The sequence below is a fragment of the Hippocampus guttulatus genome, chromosome 12 (genome assembly GCF_054856545.1).
Source record: "Hippocampus guttulatus isolate MCC_2025c chromosome 12, RoL_Hgut_1.0, whole genome shotgun sequence".
NCBI lineage: Eukaryota > Metazoa > Chordata > Actinopteri > Syngnathiformes > Syngnathidae > Hippocampus > Hippocampus guttulatus.
Genome location: NC_141272.1, coordinates 20,067,905 through 20,088,064, shown reverse-complemented (window position 1 = coordinate 20,088,064; position 20,160 = coordinate 20,067,905). Strand labels below are relative to the sequence as shown.

The 20,160-nt window shown below is 41.7% G+C and overlaps 1 protein-coding gene across 1 annotated transcript in view; it reads left to right on the top strand.

Moving 5' to 3' along the window:
- The window catches only part of LOC147197778 (protocadherin Fat 3-like), a 58,207-nt gene extending 40,361 nt beyond the window's left edge, over positions 1–17,846 (top strand). The window contains exons 18-24 of the mRNA XM_086125774.1: positions 6,560–6,713; positions 8,318–9,030; positions 9,767–9,880; positions 11,263–11,322; positions 12,749–12,784; positions 15,255–15,877; positions 16,056–17,846. Of these exons, the coding sequence (XP_085981900.1) occupies positions 6,560–6,713; positions 8,318–9,030; positions 9,767–9,880; positions 11,263–11,322; positions 12,749–12,784; positions 15,255–15,877; positions 16,056–16,097 (1,742 nt within the window). The 3' untranslated portion in view covers positions 16,098–17,846. The remainder of the gene's footprint in view (positions 1–6,559; positions 6,714–8,317; positions 9,031–9,766; positions 9,881–11,262; positions 11,323–12,748; positions 12,785–15,254; positions 15,878–16,055) is intronic.
- Positions 17,847–20,160: the final 2,314 nt, after the last annotated feature.

The following is a 20,160-nucleotide window of genomic DNA, read 5'->3' as shown; positions in this document are numbered from 1 at the left end:
ATTTTTGTTGCCATTTGCATTGCTTCCTTGCTGGATGGTGGCTTGTCAGTTGAGTTGAATCGATGCCTTGTTTTTTAAAGTTTCGTAGATTTGCGTCTTTCCGACTCCAAGTGTCTGCTGGATCTTTTTAACTTTGTGTCCAGCCTCGCTCAAACGGATGCATTTCACTCGCTCCGCTCCAGTCGTTACAGTTCTTCTACGTTTCGATGCGATGATCTACACGACGTAAGTGAATAAAGTTAAAATCTTTCGCAATTACAGTAAAACGCACGCCAATAAAAAGTCGCTTACACGTCTTCGTTTCGAATCTGATGAATGAAAACGGCGAAGCGAACACGTTTCTTCGGTCATGTTTAGTGGGTGCTGCTTTTAAGCTAGCGCCGCATTCTCCGGGACGTAAGAGAATAAAGTTAAAATCATTCACAATTACAGTAAAACGCACGGCAATAAAAACTCACTTACACGTCGTCGTTTAGAATCTGATGATCGAAAAACGCGAAGTGAAAACTTTTTTCGGTGTTGTGTATTTTCCGTCGCATCAGGTGGGCGTTACGTGTATTTAAGCTCCCGCGGCATTACACCTCCATCCGGGTCACGGGTAGTGGAATTTCCGCTTACGCAAGTTTCGGTAACACGTAATATCGTAGTCAAAATGTTAATGCATAGGTTTTTATTCCGGGTGAAGGATATTCCTTTCCATAGAATTCCGGGGATGGGAATATTTACTGTATTCATTTTTCCGGCATCAATATTTGATAATAACCATTTACTCCATCATAATAATAAAAAAGACCCACCCCGCCCAAATATAGTACCCAATAATACATGCACTCCATGTTCAACCAGTTTAATACCTTTTGCACCATTCTTTGTCAGCTAAGATTTCAGATCGGGCGAATTTACTTAAGCATAATTTTCCTCGGTGAAAGAGGGATAGATATGATTGAGGATTATATCATACCGTTAATGTTTTTGTACACTACAATTTATATCGTAATCGCGCTATTTTAAACTCATTTTAAAAATGGCTTCCACAGAGCTGCCAACCTATTGCCAATCTTCCTTTCAGAATGATTTGTCGGAATTTCCATAACATTATTGTGGGACCCTGTTACCACAGTAAATAAAAATGTCCCTCACCATTAGCCACACTTCACCGAGCTGTGAACGTTTGGTGTCTTCCAATAAGTATCATGATCCTGACTTGACACAGAATGCAGCGTGATGGTGTTTGTTGTTCTATGGTGGATGAAGTTGTCATGAGCACGCATCTGTTATCTGCATGTCAGTGGACATATTAATTTGCCAATGAAACTTCACCTTGTGTGGCTGCCCTTGTTTGCCATTGTTAATACGAATCTATTAAAATTAGCAGGCATGAGCCTCAAGTCATGAGCTTTCAGCTGACACTGGACTCGTCTGCTTGCTTCCGCAGCAACGTGTTACGTCTTCGAAGCCACCAGCAAAAGCAGCACGTTATTAAACATAGATTCCAGTTATCTTCCAACTATATTCTTTTGGCAATGTGACCCATGATTTAGTTCGAAATATCCGCAACACCCACATGGTCCGGCCGTAATGAGGTTGGTTTCAGAGATTTTCCCTGACAAATACAGACAATACCGAGCAGTTGGCAGCGCTGATTACATGTTGTTTGATTTTGAACAGCGCTCCTGAAATGCGCATGGAAATGTGACGATGGTTTGTAATTGATTAATTCATACAGGCTTCAAGCTGTCCACACTCAGCTGAACTTGAAGGAATAAGGCCTAAAATGTAGCCTCTGCTAACATACAAAACATCGTTTTTCTAATCCGCTTACCCTCGTGAGGGTTGCAGGCATGCTGTCGTCAATCCCAGCGCTCTTCAGGCAGTAGGTGGGGTACACCCTGAACTGGTTGCCAGCCAATCTCAGGGCAGATATAGACAGACGACCATTCGCACACCAGACACAATTTGACAAGTTCCATAAGCCTGCCACGCATGCTTTTGGAAAGTGAGAGGAAACCGGAGTACCCGGAGAAAACCCACGCATCCACAGGAAGAAGATGCACACTCCACACAGGAAGGCTGAAGCCAGAATCAAATGCTGCACTTAAGCACAGGCACATGGGCTAACAATTAGCATCTGAGTGGCAGTGCTGTTACTCTTTATAAGCGGCGGATATCTGAACACCAACCGTTTCGCAACACATACCACTGTTATTGCCTTTCCTTCACTACAAGTTAGTCATCTGGCTTTCTAATACTCCCCCAGGTGGCAAAACACCAGAAAGAACCGCAAAAAGCACATTGCAGGAGAAAGTGTGACAAAAACAGTTGAATTTTTTTATTCCAAATGATTTAGAGGTCCTTTGTTGGGTGTATATATATATATATATATATATATATATATATACAGTATATATATATATTATTGTCTGCTATTTTTCTCATTAAAAAGTACATTTGATTTTGTTTGGGGGGGGGGGAAATGCATTCATGTCATTCCATTCAATTCAGTGAGGAAAAATGATTTGAATGTTTTGAGTTATGAGTGTGGTCAAGGAAAACATAAAACTCGTACTGTACATCAAGCCACTGCTGTCCATCCCTCTATATTTCAGCAATGATATAAATACCTCCTTTTACTTCTTCTTGGCTTCAAACGCCAGCTCTACATGAATGCTACAAAAAAAAATTGGCACTGTATTGTAATAAACTGTCAAGAGTAAGGACTACTTTTCTGTTCGGAAGGGCTCTGGCGCCGTAATGTGGAATCTTTGAGCTTTTGACAAAGAGTACCAAAAAAAATCTGGTAAACAGGTGAATTTAAGCTCTACTCTGACTTCCTCCAACTTTCACTTAAGCTAATTGAACACTCCATTGCCCATTGACACGGATTTGATGCCAGATGAGAACAAGTTTCACCCTTTCGGGGACAGTGGTTACAACAGTGCACAGTTTACCATGTTACTTGGTGCATGTAAGGTTACAGGGTGCATGTAAGATTTAAAAGGGTTGAACAATAATAGGTCGAGCAACTGCTTGTGTCTGTTGTCTTTGCAAGACTAACAATACTTTTAATTTGTACCGTTATGGGCAAATAAAAGTGGTAATTGTAGCTTCAAGCTGTCCCAAATAATGCTGCGAAAAGTTAATGGCTCTGATTGTAAAAACGTACTAAAATGTGCCGCTTTGCTTTGTGCGTCTATTGTTGAAAGAGTGCTCCGGTACACTGGTTTTTCATGCATCCGCATGTCCTTTTTTATGTTGTGTGGGTTTTATGTACTGTATTTTCCCAAAAGACTGTGCTTGTTTGAATATCCTCACAATTTAATAGGGCTTGGCTGGTAGTTGACTAGACTTTTTTTAAAAAAGTATCTTCCCTTTCTGAATGAGCAGCTTTGGTAAGTGAGTGAGAACCAGTTTAGGGGAAAATACAGGCTTGAGCCAGATTTTGAACCACTGGAAGGAGAACATGGAATTATTCGACCCCACACGAAGAGTTATGTGATTATATGCAAACAATGTAAATTACCACGCTTGCAGAAGCCACTTACTGGTGTGCCCAGAACGACGACAGATTTCTTTATCTGGCCAAGTTACTCAACTTAACTCAGCTTTATTTAAAGTGCACTTTAAAACAACCACCACTGTATACAAAGTGCTGTACATGGAGCAAAATGAATTCATACAACACTAAACAACCATCCATCCATTCATTTTCTGATCCGCTTATCCTCACAAGGGTCACGGGACTTGCTAGAGCCTATCCCAGCTGTCTATGGTCATTCGGTGGGGGACACCCTGAACTGGTTGTCAGCCAATCGCAGGGCACACATAGACGAACAACCATTTGCGCTCACACTCACACCCAAGGACAATTTTGTGTGTTCAATCAGCCTTCCATACATGTTTGTGGGAGGAAACCGGAGTACCAGGTGAAAACCCATGCAGACACAGGGCGAGCACGCAAACTTCACACAGGAAGGCCTGAGCTGGAATTGAACCCGGTATCTCTGCACTGTGAGGTTGACGTGCGGCTCCAGAGCCGCATGCGGTTCTTTAGCGACATCTAGTGGCTCCCTGGAGCTTTATAAAAAATGTTTAAAATGGAAAAAGATTTTGATAGTAGGCTACGATAGCTCAAATAGATATAGATACACGTTGCAGCTCTGAAAAGGAGAGCTGTGGTGGTGTTTTTTTTAAACATACACTTTATTTATGCTTTTAACAGTCTCGACAAACACAGGCAAGTCTGCGTCCGAATCCGTGCCTTCGCTCTTCTCGTTCAACTCGAGAGGAGTTCATAGACAGCCTCCAAAAAAATGGAAATTCATGATGACTTCACTGACACTAAGAAAAGTGAAAAAATGCACCAAAACCAAAAAATCAAGCGAGGAAATCACAAAATAAATTCTATGGGAGCGTTTGTGAACACACAACAAAGGAATGAATAACAATTCGGAGACAGTCCAGTCTCCTACAGCGTGTGTTTCCTTCTTTGTAAGTTTTATAGAAGGCTTTTATTTTTTTTGCGGCTCCAGACATATTTTTTTATTGTTTTTTTTTTTTGTCCAATATGGCTCTTTCAACATTTTGAGTTGCCGACCCTTGCGCTAACAAGTCGACCACAACAACAAACAATAAAACAAAAATTATAAATTAAAGGAACTAAGGAAGACAGAAGAACGTTACAAATGTCACCTGGCTGTCCAAGCAACAATAAGAAGAAGCATAGTTTTCTCTGACTGACAATAGTAACATGCAAAAGCGGGCGAGCCTTCACCCAACCTATGTCGTCATGTGTCTAATACTGTATGTATGTACTTGTGGCGGACCCTCAGGGCCAGCAAGGCCTTCTCTGCTGGCCTAAACATTCATACAATAACATAAATTTAATTCATGTTATTTTATTTTCATAAATATGTAAACCAAATTATTCTCTGTATTCTTTACGTCATATTATTTCCACTTAGTCGAGTGGCTTTCAATGTTATTTTTAATAACATTGAAAGCCACTCGATAAATAACTTATTTATTATGGTAGAGATTTTAACCAATCATGTTTCAGATAGCTTGTGTTGTTAGGTAAATTTAATTTGCCCTTCAGATTAAACAGAGCAGGCCCCTGTGCGCTGTAAATGAACGGGCACAGTCAGGTTGCAATAGCCAATCAGATCACGAGTCTTCGCACCGGGGCCAGCTAGAATGCCTTACGTTGAGACTGGATGTGCGCGTTCGGTGATTGGATTAGCGCCTGCTAGAGGGAGCTATCACTGCATTTTAACCCAAAATGGCCGAAGAAGAAGACGTTGATCTAGTTGCAGAACTACTTTCCACACAATTTTCAAGACGAACCTTCCACGAAAAGCTGGATATTGTGCGAAGAGGTCGCCCAACTCCTGCGCTAGCTAGCCTGTCCCAACAAGCAAAAGGGTTTGTCCGTCATTTTCAGACGAGCAATTATGAACGGTACCCGTGGCTCACAGCCTCTGAGAAAAGCTGCAAATTGTACTGCTGGGAATGCCTATTGCTTGCAACTGACCGATTTGGTGTTTGGAGCCACACTGGGTTTACCCATTTAAGTTGTTTACCAAGGCAGCAAGGAAACATCAGAGCACGGCTGGGCACTTACAAACTACGGTGCGTTTAAAAACGTTTGGGGACACTCGCGTAGATGTGCAGCTCACTGAACAGGCACTACATTGGTGAGTAAATGAATTTTATTTTACATTTCTTCTTGTCATTTTATTTCGTTCGTATTAAATTAATGGTAACAAAATAAAATGACAAAGATACAAAAATGTATCAAATAAATCTGCTCACCTGCAATTTATAATGGCGCATTGTAGTCACCTTCGTGCACGAAAGTTCGTTCAATCTCAGCTGCTCAACATTTTCAGTTATTTGCTGTTGTATAGCCTATTCTCAAAGTGCAAATGATCTGTTTACTTTATTTTCAAAGAATAGTTTGTTTTATTATTGTTTGGTTGGTGTCTTATATGAAACTGCGACATTGCGCAATTTATTGGACAGACTTGTTTAAGATCACACAGCGTAATTTGGGTGGCATTTTATTTAGTATTTTTAAATCATCTTTTTATTTTTGACAATATCTATAAATTTAGTTTCCTGCACTTAAGATCACACAGCGTAATTTGGGTGGCATTTTATTTCGTATTTTTAAATCATCTTTTTATTTTTGACTATCTATAAATTTAGTTTCCTGCTCTTAATTGTGAATGCATACTTGATGGTTTTAAATGCTCCTGAAATGAAGTGCTGCTTGACGAGCCTCTTCTGTATTGTGTTAATGTGTGCAACGTCACTGAAGGCCAAAGGTTGAAATGCACGGCCCGCCACTGGTATGTACAGATTAAATCCGGTGTACAGTATGAACTGTCCATTGTTATTGAATACACAGCAGATTATTGCTCCTCCGGTCAGTTTTTGAAATTACAATATTGTAGCTACTTATTATCAGCAACTAGTCAAGTCGTGCAACTTCTGCAGTGTGCAGAAAGCCAAAATTCGTAATTGTGTCTCTCCTTTTTGTCTCTCCCGTGTCTGCAAGGATTCTCATGCAGCTGCAAGCCCTTGTACACCGGAGGGCGCTGTGAGATAGAGATAACAGCGTGTGTGCCCAACCCATGTAAGAACGGTGGAATGTGTAAGGCGATTGGCAATGCGTTCCTCTGCAGTTGTCGAAGAGGCTTCATGGGTCTCACGTGAGTATCATTCCAATCAAACGCTGAATCGGAGAATCCTTTAAGGGTTAGCTCGAGGGCTTCGCCAATTCGTCGTATAACTCGATTCATTTGATTAGAAATTCAGACAAACGTGATAAAAAATGAGATTATAGAAAATGAGATGAAAGATTAAAAGTAAAGTGAAAGATTAGAGAGAGGATGAAAGTACAGTCCAGTGTGAGTTTATTTGTTAAAAGGTAGCAGCACTCTGAATCAGTTACAAGTGTGGGGGGGGGGGCTTGTTTTGTTTTGTTTTTTTTTAAAAACACTCTTACATTACATAGTCGAGTCTACATAAAGTGAAATGTGTAGATGAGGGTTTCTTATTGCTGCGGTCCTTTAATCCCTGGTAAATTGTTTAGTTGATCGCAGGACGATTTTGTTATTGTCGAAAAATGTGGCTGTACAATGTCAGGTCTGAGTCGAACATACAAACTCATTTTTGTTTTTAGCTCATTTAGTGCCAGCCATGTTCAGACCCTTCTGTCGCCGAACACGTGGGAAAAAAAACGTTAAACATACATAAACTCGTGCCTGGATTCTTAAAAAAAACATACCGGTACTTGGCCTTGAATGAGTTAACTCGTGGCTGGTTCTATTTCTTAATTTAGGAGAATTGCAAAAAAAACAAAAAAAACCCACCTAATTTCTCCAGTCATATTCAAAAAAATAATATCTACCAATGTAGAACATAACATTTGAACATGAGTTGTGAAAAGATTCTGCCTCTACATCTGTCGTACTAACACTGCAAAGGGATTTACAACATGGAGTACAAATGGGCTAATCATAACAGAATAATAAGAATGTATAATTTTGTGTCCAAATGTTAACAATTTAACCCATTTAAAAACAATTTGAGAGATAAAAGTCCACATATTAAGAAAAATCTCGATTTTCTTTCTATGGCCACATGAGGGCAATATTACATTCGTGTGTCAGTGTTTAACAGTGTTTATTAATTTGCTCTAAACGCAGTTTACAGTCTTTAACAACCCCCACCCTAATAACGTGCATGCTTGTTAGTTGGCCTGCAGATGTACAAGTGTGCCAAAAGACATTCAAGATTATTGGATGTATAACTTAATCTCGATACATAATTTGACTTTGTAAAACTTCCATTTGAGTGTAATTCACTTTTTAAACTACGGTGACCTCACTTAACATTGAATGAAGAAAAAAAAATCCCCAATTTTTTTAATACCACCTGCAACTTGCTGTCTGTTTTTCAAATGCCATGGAAAGTATTGGAGCATACGCATAAGCACAATAGATGGAGACTATGAGTGTTCCACACCAGTTGTGCTGCAATACAGGGACATATTAAAAATATAATAAAGATGATGATGATGTCTGAGAAAATAGGTCCCATAATGTATGGTGCTGGCAAACCTGTTGTCTGATCGGTCAGTATGGGCTCACAAGGAGTAGAAAAAAAATTAAAATCCTGTCAAAAAAAAAAAAAAAAATAATAATAATACGTTTTTGAGCTCACAGCCAAGAGATAATTTGTGCGGCCATTGTTCTTCATCCATTCTTCTCATCACAGTTTCTCCCCTTTTCTCCAACCCTTCATCCCACAGCTGCGAGAAGGATGTGAATGAATGTGACCGCAGCAATCCCGAGGGCGAGTGTGAGAACGGTGGTATCTGTGTCAACACACACGGTTCCTTTTACTGTAACTGCACTGCGGGCTTCGTGGGCCAGCGTTGCAGCCTGAGGCCTGTCGTCGTCCCTGATATGCAAGCTGGGCACGCGGTGGTCGGAAAGGAGGAGTTGATTGGCATCGCCGTGGTGCTCTTTGTCATCACCACCCTCATCATCCTCTTTATCGCATTCCGCAAGAAGGTCTTCCAAAAGAGCTACTCACGAAACAACCTGTCGCTGATTCAGGACCCTGCCACAGCAGCCCTTCTCAACAAAGCCAATGGTGTTCAGTTTAAGACTCTGCATTGCACCGCTGGAGACCCCATCAATCTCTACTCGGAAACTGGACTCGGGCCCACCATGGTGGGAACGGGTGGGATGATGGGACCTCCTCAGGTCCCTGTCAGGCCGATGGCGTACACTCCTTGTTTCCAGAGTGACCCACGGTCGACATTGGAAAAGATGGTGGATGGGCGCACAGTGGAGCACACAGAGATGAGCACCTTTCACCCAGAGTCGCCGAGGATTTTGTCGGGGTCCACAAGGAGAGGGGTTGTGGTGTGCAGCGTGGCCCCAAACCTACCTCCGGTTTCTCCTTGTCGATCAGACTGTGACTCCATCCAAAAGAGCCCGTGGGACAGCGATGAGGGTGAGAGTGTTTGTGAGTGTACAATCCCAGTCAAATTCACTTTTGTTGAAGATACTCTTATATCACCTGCATCCTGCCATCCATCCATCCATCCATCCGCTTATCCTCACAATGGTCGCAGGGTGTGCTGGAGCCTATTCCAGCTGTCTTCAGGCAGTAGGCGGAGTACACCCTGAATTGGTTGCCAGCCAATCGCAGGGCACACAAAGACGAAAAACCATTTGCGCTCATAATCACACCTCGGGACGATTTTTAGAGTGCTCCATTAACCTAGCATGCATGTTTTTGGAATGACAAAAGATTTCCCGCACAGCATCCATCACTTGAACTCGCATCGCTGTCATACCCAGCTGATGGGGCCCAAGACCTTTTCCATGAACAGAAAGAAAAATCACTTCGGTAGGCCCCAGTCTGAGAATGAATTCAGTGCATTTGTGTCGGTGGGTAGAAAATCATTTTCCAGGATGAATGAACATTTTAGCAGGGTGAATGTGGCATTTCCCTCAAATCATCACCGACATCACACAGATTTGTAACTTTTTGTTTTGATCGGCCATCATCGGGTTCAAGCTGTTTTGAGACAAATTCATTCGTTTGCATCCCAATGCAGCTACATGTACAGTGATCCCTCGCTACTTCGCGGTTCACTTATTGCGGATTCATTTCTAATTCCATAAAAAAAAGACACATTTCATAATGCAGTTGTAATAATTTCCCTCTGATCCTCTCTTTACAGGTAAGATGGTTGATATGGCCGAGGAAGTCACTTGTCTCTCAGGGAGCAACAAAGGCAGTAATTCAGAGGTCCAGTCGCTAAGCTCCTTTCACTCGGACTCCTGCGACGACAACGGTAAGATACACACTCTCTCTTTCCTTTTGTACCGCGTTGTTAGTAATACCCTCTGAATCTCAAATATCCCTTGAGTTTCAACTCTATTAATTGTTGGTCTTCGAAAATGTTTTTTTTCTTGTTCGGTAAGCGTCTTCACATTGAAATGCAAATGATTTCCATAAACACGGGGTTCATACATTGGTGAGATGCTTGGCTTCCAATAGAATGCAACACAAAGACCACATGTCCCCAGTGTGCACACGAGCAGAATGAGGATGCAAAAATGCAAGACGGCTGAATTGTCAATGAGAAGAGAAGGAGGAATGGAAACATTGACTCCAAGCTTCCCTTGTGTGACTTCCACAGCCAACTGTGTCTCATCCATTATTTTGCGGAGCTGCGGCTCACCAAGCGCCCAAGCCACAGAATGAGTTCTCCGATGCATGCGTTTTGTCCTTTTAGCTTCATTGACTCAAGCGCACCGAGCATTTTGGGGGCAGCGTTTGCCATAAACAAAACTGGTTCTCTGCAGATGAAAGCAAGCATGCGGTTTCAGAGACCGGGAAACAAGACTGTTTTAGATTGATGAAATAGGTGTGCGATTCTTCATTTTCTTTTCATATCACCTGATTGAAATCGTTACAGCAGGGGAGGGGCTTTAAACGGCTCCCTCTTGATTTCGTGTACTGGCACTTTTCGGTGCCGTAAGCCGTAACATTCATTATAGAACGGGAATGTGTCAGACTGATTGCATGTACGCACAATGTCCTAACGTCACACCACTGAATACAACAATATCGTGAATTTCTTTTGGGGGGGGGGGTCTTTTCCAAAGCACGTGGTTGTTCGGACAGTCGGCTGCACTTCCTGCAGATGAGGGTTTTTAATCGTTCACCGTGACTTGTGTGTCGTGCTGCCCGTGTCTGGAGCTTTGCACATGGCTTTGTGTCTTGGTTTGATTGCATTGCCATGATTTCCATACGGCGCAGTTTTCTGAACACTTGTGCTTCAGAAATGTCACCGTCATTGCCAAATAATCGAAGGAGTTCATTTTGACCAGTTATTTCAAGCCAATATGATTTTCCAGTTGGACTGATTTTTTTTGATTTTTTTGCACTGTTTTTTTCTCCCCATTTCATTTAATTATTTTCTTTGATCCTCGAGGATTTATTTTCCATTTGAAATGTTACCTCATTTGCATGCTGGGTTGCTGGCGTTGCTCATTTTCCATTTGTTGGCGCAAAAAGAGTGTGAGAGAACTCTTCAGGTCTAAGGCTGCCAAAGGTAGTCTTCTGTTCCAGGCCCGGGGATCCCAACGGATGGGATTTTGAGTGGATGTCCTAAATCGTCACCATGAATTACTGTCTTTCAAAACGTATCTCTTTTTCTCCCTCCAAAAGCCTCCATAGTGACCGTCATTCGACTGGTCAATGACGCTGTCGACACAATCGAAAGTGAAGGTACCATGCCTCATCCACTTTGCATCTCACCTCTGACTCTTCCGCTCTTTTCCTTTCACTGATGATTGTTTCTTTTGACTGCGCTTTGAGGACTTTCCACTGAGCGCCCATCGCTTGAACTCTCATTACAAGTTCCTTTAAATTTAAAGATATCGGCTCAGACAAAATCTCTGCCCACAATGCTGTTGCCTGAGGGAAAGTAACACAACGATGATTTCTCTTTGTCAGCTCAGGGCCACCAAAAGGGGATTAGCGTATTTGTGGTTGTTCGTGCAACTCTTTGTGAGTCACCAAGCAAACTTTGTTAGTGGTGGAGGATGAGCTCCATTCATAGAGTTGTGATGGACAGCGAAAATAAATTCATAGGAATATAAGTCTATAAGTATAGACAGCACAAGTATCAAAGTCAAGGCCAGGGGCCCACATCCGTCCCGCCACATCATTTTTTGTGGCCCACGAAAGAAAATCATGTGTGTCAACTTGCATGATCCTTGCTAAAATCTGGACTGAAATGTCAAATTGTCGTGTAATAAATGATGTTGCGATTTTGCATCAATTGTGCAAGCCTGTTTACACTTCAACAAGAAAGGAACAAACAAATAGCTGTTTTTAAGACACGTCACACGGAAGCAGTGACAGCTCCGATGACTGCTGAAGTGACAGCCGAAACTGTCCGCCGGGTAAGAGTTGAAGAGAAACTTCACCAAAAAATACCGTTGTCTGGAAAAAAAAGAAATTTTAAACGTATTTTTTTCAATTTAATTCAATTCAATTTATAGAGCACTTTCGAACAGCCATCGCTGCATACAAAGTGCTGTACATGGAGCAATTTAACATATACAATAAACAGAAAAACAAATCGGTAACAAAGACGGTAGAAAGCACCGAACAGTAAAACCAAGAACAAATCGAAGTCATCCTGAGTCGAATGCCAAAGAATACAAGTGAGTTTTGAGGAGGGAGTAGAAGATGGGCAGCGAGGAGGCTTGCCAGATTTCAACATTAGTAATCTATCAATTCGTTGTGTATAAGTTATGCAAAGAGATGATTCAACATTTATTCGGTTTCACAGTCATAACGGCCCGCCGAGGGAAAACATAACTCCAAAGTGGCCCACGACAAAAATGAATTTGACACCCCTGCTACACAGTATGTGCACCTTTATACAGATTCTTACCAACATTTAACACAACCTTTCCTGGTCCGCGGACCTTCCCTTTTGGAGACATATTTTATTTCTTTGCAATCCTGGTAACAGTACCTCAACAAATATTTAGTGTTTGTATCGATTCTATGCTATGAAATTTTATCATGAAAAGTGCAAAGCTAATGGTAGCCTAAGACCTTTGCACCAGCTCATGCAACAAACGAGTCACCTATGTCCAAATGCTTCAAACTTCTCATATTTTATTCTTCCATCTGACAGTGTCAGTCATGGACCAAAGTCAAACCTACAACAGAGGTGAAAACTCCCACCCATCTCTCTCTCTCTCTCTCTCTCTCTCTCTCTCTCTCGCTCGCTCGCAAGGAGTTGACTTCAAATGCATCTGGAGATTTGTCTGAGCCAAATGATGACCAGTGACAAAACACATTCATATTTTAATACCGTATTTTCCGCACTATAGGGCACACCGAAACGTCTTCCATTTTCTTAAAAGCTCATGGTGCGCCTTAAAATCCGGTGCGCCTTGTGTATGGTTATTACGGTAATATGTGACCCCAAGATGTCTCCTTGCTGGAGATATGCTTACAATGGTATAACATGCTGTTGGTGCAGTGAACTATGTCGCTGCTTTGTTAAATAGGTTTTTGTCGCAGCTCCGAAAAAAGGAGAGCTGTGGTGTTGGTTTTTTTTAAAACGCACACGTTATTAACTCATTCAGTACCACCCAATTCTAGACCAAGTCTGAAAAGACGTTTAAAAACGTCTTTGGGAGTGAATGAGTTAATGGTTTTCTCAGTCTCAACAAATACAGGTACGTCTTTGTCCGTCTCCATGCCTTCTATTCTTCCATTCGACTCGAGAGGCGTTCATAACCGCCTCGGAATAACGTAAATTAACGATTCCTTCAATGAAACTACGAAAATTGAAAATAATGCATCAAAACAGAACATCAAGGAAATGCCAAAAGAAATTGTTGGGGAGCTATAGAATTTATTTTGTGATTTTATGTTTTGATGCATTACTGTATTTTCAATTTTCATAGCTTCATCGAAGTAATCGTTAATTTACTTTTTTTATGGAGGCGGTCATGAACGCCTCTCGAGTCGAACGGAAGAAGAGAAGGCATGGAGACGGACAAAACTTACCTGTAGCGCCATCTAGTGGACGCATTGTAGATTGCACCTTATAGTCCAGTGCGTGCGAAATATGAAAAAAAATTACAAAATAGGCCATTCATTGAAGGTGCGCCTCATAATCCAGTGCGCCTTTTCGTGCGGAAAATACGGTATTTTAACGGCATGCTATCAATCCAACTGCGGCAACGTTCTTGTCCCGGGGCAAGATCAAATGACCTACTTTCCATCACGTTTGCAGCAAGCATCTGAACTTTTTCTCTTGGACGAGCATCAGGCCAACGTTTCTATTTGACTAAAGTACAATAGTCTGCAATTCCTTCATTAATCACTACCAGCACCAAACAGACACAAGTCGTTAGGATGCCATTTTGTGCGAGCAGGCCCTCCCTTTTCACCCACCTTGGTGTCAGGGAGCCAGTGAAGTGCTGCAACACCTGAAAGTGCAAATCCCTTCGTCCCGAAACCAACCAACCAACTATCATTATCCCCGGAAACAAAAAATGATACGGAGGCTTGAACTTGGCGCACCACCGGCAGCTCACATAATGCGTCTACTCTTTGTATCGTATTATAAATACCCAGATGGTCTTTTGGCACTGATAAATTCATGTGACTCCTCTGAGCTCTGTGCCCTCCTCCTACAGCTTGTTGACATGGCCGCAGAGGACACTCACTCATTTGTCATCCTCCTTTCTGCCTAACGCCCTTCTTTGCTTGTTCCCTTACTCGCCCTACCACATCTACTATCGTGCTGTTTGCAGTTGTTCTTCCATACCGGTGATTGTGCAAGTTTGAGGATGTAAAATTCCACATTCTCAGTCGCTATGCAGTTTGCGTTCTGATTCGAGGCATGCTGTCGCTTCTGGGCTTTTTTTTTTTTTTTTTAATCTTCCATCGCAACTTGCTCAATTGTTCAATCAGTCCATGGTAGGTTTTCCTTTTGTTGGGAGAATTATGCTTTGGCTTCAGTGTACACTGCTCAGGATATTCCATTCTCGCTTCCCACAGGAGTAATAAGAAACATTATTTTGTCTACGTTGCTTTCTTGTGTAATTGAGAATGACCCCTCAGCAAATATATGATAAAGAGTTACTTCATTCAAAATGGCAAGTTTATGACAAATTTCAGGTGGATTTATCAACAATATTGTACAGTATTTTGGAACCCTGATTTCAGGCTCGATAGATGCATTCATGAGGCAGGCCAAAAGTCATTGAACAGAGCGTCTGGTTGTCAAGAAATGCGTGATTATATGACTGCCTCATCAATCAAGAGGACATTTTACCAAATATTTATACATGCTTTTCTAACGTGTCAAAAGTTGTAATGTGTCCCTGAGTCCCGTGAACTGAAGCATGCTGTGATCCTGCCCCTTAACGGCTTCTTGTGTGCATGCCAGAGCAGTTCTGAAACCCAGTGTTGTTTTGCGAAGTGCTTGCCATGTCAATGACCTTCACCGCTTTGGTGTATTCTTGCTGCAAGTGCATGTGTGACCTTACGCATACCCAAGGCATGTGGATTGCAAAGCTGCAAATCATTGTGGAGAGGGGGATGTTGGCAGTGATGACTGATTCCATGTGGAAGCTTCACTTTCCAGCTTGTCGCTAACCTTGTCCTCTTCTACCATCCAGCATATCACTGGGACACATCAGACTGGATGCCAAGCACCAAACTATCAGACATCGAAGAGGTGCAGGGCTACGAGGCTCCTCCTGGAGGCATTGCAGTGGGCACAGCAGCGCGACTTGGAGGAAGCGCTCGTGAATTAGAGTCGGATTACTATCTGGGGGGTTACGACGTTGACAGCGACTACCCCCCTCCCCATGAGGAATTCTTCAGCCAAGACCAATTGCCGCCTCCATTGCCCGTTGGGGAGGATTATGCAGAGCCTCATACTGTGCTACCTGCCAACTTGCCGGTTTCCAAGGAGAGCACCTTGAGTTCTGGTGACACTGGACAACAGCGTGGCAGGCCCCATTTCCACCCTAGTCAATATCTGCCCCCCCATCCGCTTCCAGTCGGGGAGGCAGCACACGGGGATTTCAGTACATCGGCGAGCGGGGTAAGCTCAAAAACTGAGGATAACGGAGACTCTGTGTCGCTAAATATGCGGCTGTCAATTGGAGCGTCGTCAGCGTCGGACGTGTCGGCCCCCTGCGGGCTGGGTGACTCCGAACAGGGCAGCGATTTTGACAGTATGGACGAGCTGCGTCGAGGGGTAACCATCATCACTGAGTCGCAGCAACAAACAGAGGTGTGATTGATTGTACAGTGATATCCCACTCTATGCTAAAAAAAAAAAAAAAAAAAAGCCCTGCTTTCGAATAAGTTCCATTGAAATGAGTCAAACAACAATAACAACATTGTTGGAAGCATCTACCATTGTATTTCTGCCACGCCCATTGAAAAAGTCTTTCCTTTTTTTTTTCCAGAAGAGAGGTGCGCTTTCTGGTTCAACAGGAAGTCATATGTGATGTCAGGAGAATTGGCCAGAGAATGTGCATGAGAAAGACTAATTGCCAAATGATTCATATTTAAACATATTCTGGAGAAATATAGCAAAATAGAAGGGACTATAATGTAAGTGAAACGATTGTTTGATTTTCCTGCTGCCAAAGGAGTACTTCTTTCTATAAACACACACAAAAAAACTCCCCTACTACTGCCTTCCCGTTGTTTCCTTTTGGCACAATTTAAAGTGCTTGTACAGATTTTGCATCATAGAATAACCTGACTTGTAATCAGGTGTGTAGGTGGGGGCAATCTGCTTTTTCTAAAAGACGTGTACTTTATTTCATGTAGAATGTGCCCCCTCCCTCCTTCAACCATGACTAGTATTGTATGAAAGCGAAGCGCTGCTGTTGTTGCTAATGTACTTTCCGTTAGGTCCTTTTATTTGTACTTTTACGTATGCCAAGACCACACACAAGGTACTTTTGACAATGTATTGTTATCATCTCTCTCTCTCTGCACGAATTGATTCTTTTGTAGGGACGTGCCCCAGCAATACAACCCGATATTAACCCTTTCAGGGTTACTACTGTGGACAGCCTACCATGTTAACAGGTTACAGGTTATCATTATGGGTGCATGAAAGGGCTAAAGTGGTGAAGAGGAAATAGCCTGAGTAGTCATCCTGTAATACTGCTGATGGCATTCATTTTTACGACCACAGTTTTTGGCCAATCATTATTGCGTGTTTTCTGTTCGAGTCAAATTGTCGTTCATTATTAACTTCTGTAATTCTTTTCCCGCTGCTGGAGCAGCACTGCAGAGAGTATTTTTTTAAAAATGGTTTGGATTGGGGAAAGGTTACGAAAAGAGGCTTTTAATCATGTTATGTGAGTGAAAATGTGAAACAAAATTCCGTGAACGTTAGCAACCACCCGGCGCGCTCTCAGCTTTGGTCATTGTGTTTCATGGAATTTATGGTATGTAGGTGATGTGATGTTGTTTGGTCAACACATTTATGAGATGTTGTGCCACATTTGTGAGCCCAACCCCTTGGTGGCAGTATTGATATCATTCTTACTCTTAAATCCAACACAGAAATAAAAAGGACAGCGCAAGTGGTAACACTAAAAATGTGAATGAAAACCGTTTTAGTCCCCGGCTATATTCAGTTTTGAACTGTTGCTGCCATCGAGTTCAGTGAGACATATTGGCTTCAATTGGATTTGAGCATTTCTGATTTATGGCACTTTGCCTCGCCCCGCAAGCCCCACAACCTCAATCAGAAGGGTATTGACGTCCAGGTATGGACTGATCAAATCAGGCAGAATGCTTGTTTTTTTTTTTTTTGTGTCTCAACATGTTTGTTTGTGTTGAAATTGTTGTACAGTGTAAATAGCTATGTTGTTTTAACACAGATTTTATAGGTGTGAAATCGTAACCCTTGTTTTGATGAGAATGTGGGGAAAGCAAAGCTTGATATCATTTCTTTTCATTTCTTCGCTACCAGACTTGTATTGAATTCATTCCACATCAATGCCATCCTACAGATGAATAGTGTTCGATTCACACAATGTATCATAACAGGTGAACTTTTGCATTTGTGTAATTTGAAATCGTTTTGACTGAATTTCATTTGTGATTTGTTGGTTTTTCAAGGCAGCATTAATCTAAGTATGTTATCTGCCGAGACTGTACAAAGTCATTTCTTTTTTATTTCTTATTTTGTATTCACTGCAAAAAATATTAATAAAAAAAGTTATTGCTCATGATATCTGCTTGTAATTCTGACAATTATAACCTCATGACTTTTTTTTTTTTTTTACCAAGTTTGGGACCCTTGGATCGTATGGGATCCAGTCGCAGAAACAAATTTGGTCTCTGTTGGCTCCATCCTCAGTTCAACTCACTCACGAGAGACGATAAATGAATCAATTGTCCTTTGCTTTAGAGCTTCCAAATGCATTCAACAAGCGCTCCAAATGGGTACTGTTAATAATAGTGCAGTTTCTGACCATCACATCCATTTAATTCCTGTCAGGAAAAAAAATGCTTTGCCAAGTGTCCAGTAGAAATCAGATCGCATCCAACTTCATTTATCAATGAAAATGAAAAACGTGTTCACCAAACTTTGATAAGAAGTACCATTTACTCACCTTTTTAGTTTACATTGAATCAGTTGTATCTATAATAAGTTAGTACTTTTCTCTGAACATTTCAGCTGCCGTTGAAATAATCAGGACATTTCCTTCAACTCCCAGTTCCTGAAAAGGACAACGCTTTTTTTCATCCACGTAACACTGCAGAAATCCCAAATGTACTGTCTGTAACTAGTTCATGCTTTTGTGACCTCTAAACTAATTGTTTTTTCTCACACTGCTGCAACAAATCTCAAAGGAATCTCCAGATGGTCCAGAATGCTGCTGCTCAAATGAAGCTTTAACAAGAGAAAGGATCACGTTTCTCTTCATCTTGTTTTCAATCCCAGCCTTACTGCACTGCCTCCATGGAAGCAAAAGAACAAAGAATGGAGAGTCTTTTTTTTCCATGACACATTTGATCAGTGGCGGTTCATTAAAATGTTGCTCACTGGGTCAAAGTCAGAAATGCTTGATCGCATTGGGCATACAATCTGCATCTGTGATTTCTGTGTCACACACCATTCTGCATTTCAATCAAAATGTATTCATGGCTAGCCACTTGAGATGAACAGCCATTTCATTTTCAATGGTGTCTGACATAAAATATAGAACACGTTCGGCAGACAGTATACTCATGACAACAGATAAACTGTGCCAAACAAACTCTCGCATGAACATCCCTTTAAAATCCCAAATGCATCCGTCCACAATGCATAGGGCATGACATAATTTGAATGATGACAGACACAAATACGATTCAAATTAAAAAGCCAAACTGCAGCACCAATAGAGGCATTGAAAGAAGTCATGACTGGAGAGCCTTTAAAAAAATAAAAAGGACCAAAAGAGATAACTGTTCTTATGGCATCAGGCAATGTGTTCCAGCCTGAAGCAGATTTCAATTTTAAGGCCCCTCAACCAATTTCTGTATCTATTCTATGTTGAAAAATAGGTGCTCAGTGTGTCTGAAGGAATATGTGGAAATGAACTGCAAGAAATCATTTCAATCGATGGGACAATTGAAGTCGATACATTTCCTGTGATTTCTCGAATATAATAATACACATTAACAATACAACCCCATGAGGCGATTTCCAGGTTGTTAATAATGAACAACAAATAGCTTTGTATGCGCATGATGTTATCCTCTGGACTGAGACATCTTATTAAAATCTGTACAAAGATTGCGGGTCAACCTCTGGATGAACTGTGTGAACCTGTTTATCCTAACAACAACAAGTGATTGAAGAATATCATCTCTGGCCCCAGCCATGTTCTAAACAATGAATATGTACTGTAATAGCATCATCGGGGCGACAGTGCTGTGTGCCACGTTATATCAGTGTCACTCTTAGTCTTTTGTACATCAGTCGATTGTAAAACTAAACGAGGACAAATCTTGTATCTGACAATAAAGTATCTATCTACTAGCTTGCTATAGATTTAAAAATGAGAATACATCAATCCCAACTGTCTTAGATGTGCTATTGGATATGTGCTACGACCATCCGTGCGTCAGTACTGTGTGCCACGCCACATCAGAGTCATGCTCAAACAATCTTTTGTATGTCAGTCGATCGTAAAAACTAAATGAGGACGGATCTTGTATCTGACAAAGTATCTATCAATCCATCTGTAATGGAGTGATGAATAAAGGTTTTTAAAATATGACGGAAGTTACACAACAGCGCATAGTATGGCAGGAGCGTTGGTGAAGCCGCATTGGGTCTCTGACATTACTGCGCAAAGGACAAACACTTGGTATCAACTTCATCCATCCATTTTCCGAACCGCTTGATCCTCACTAGGGTCGCGGGGGGTGCTGGAGCCTATCCCAGCCGTCTCCGGGCAGTAGGCGGGGGACACCCTGAATCAGTTGCCAGCCAATCGCAGGGCACACAGAGACGAACAACCATCCACGCCCACACTCACACCTAGGGACAAT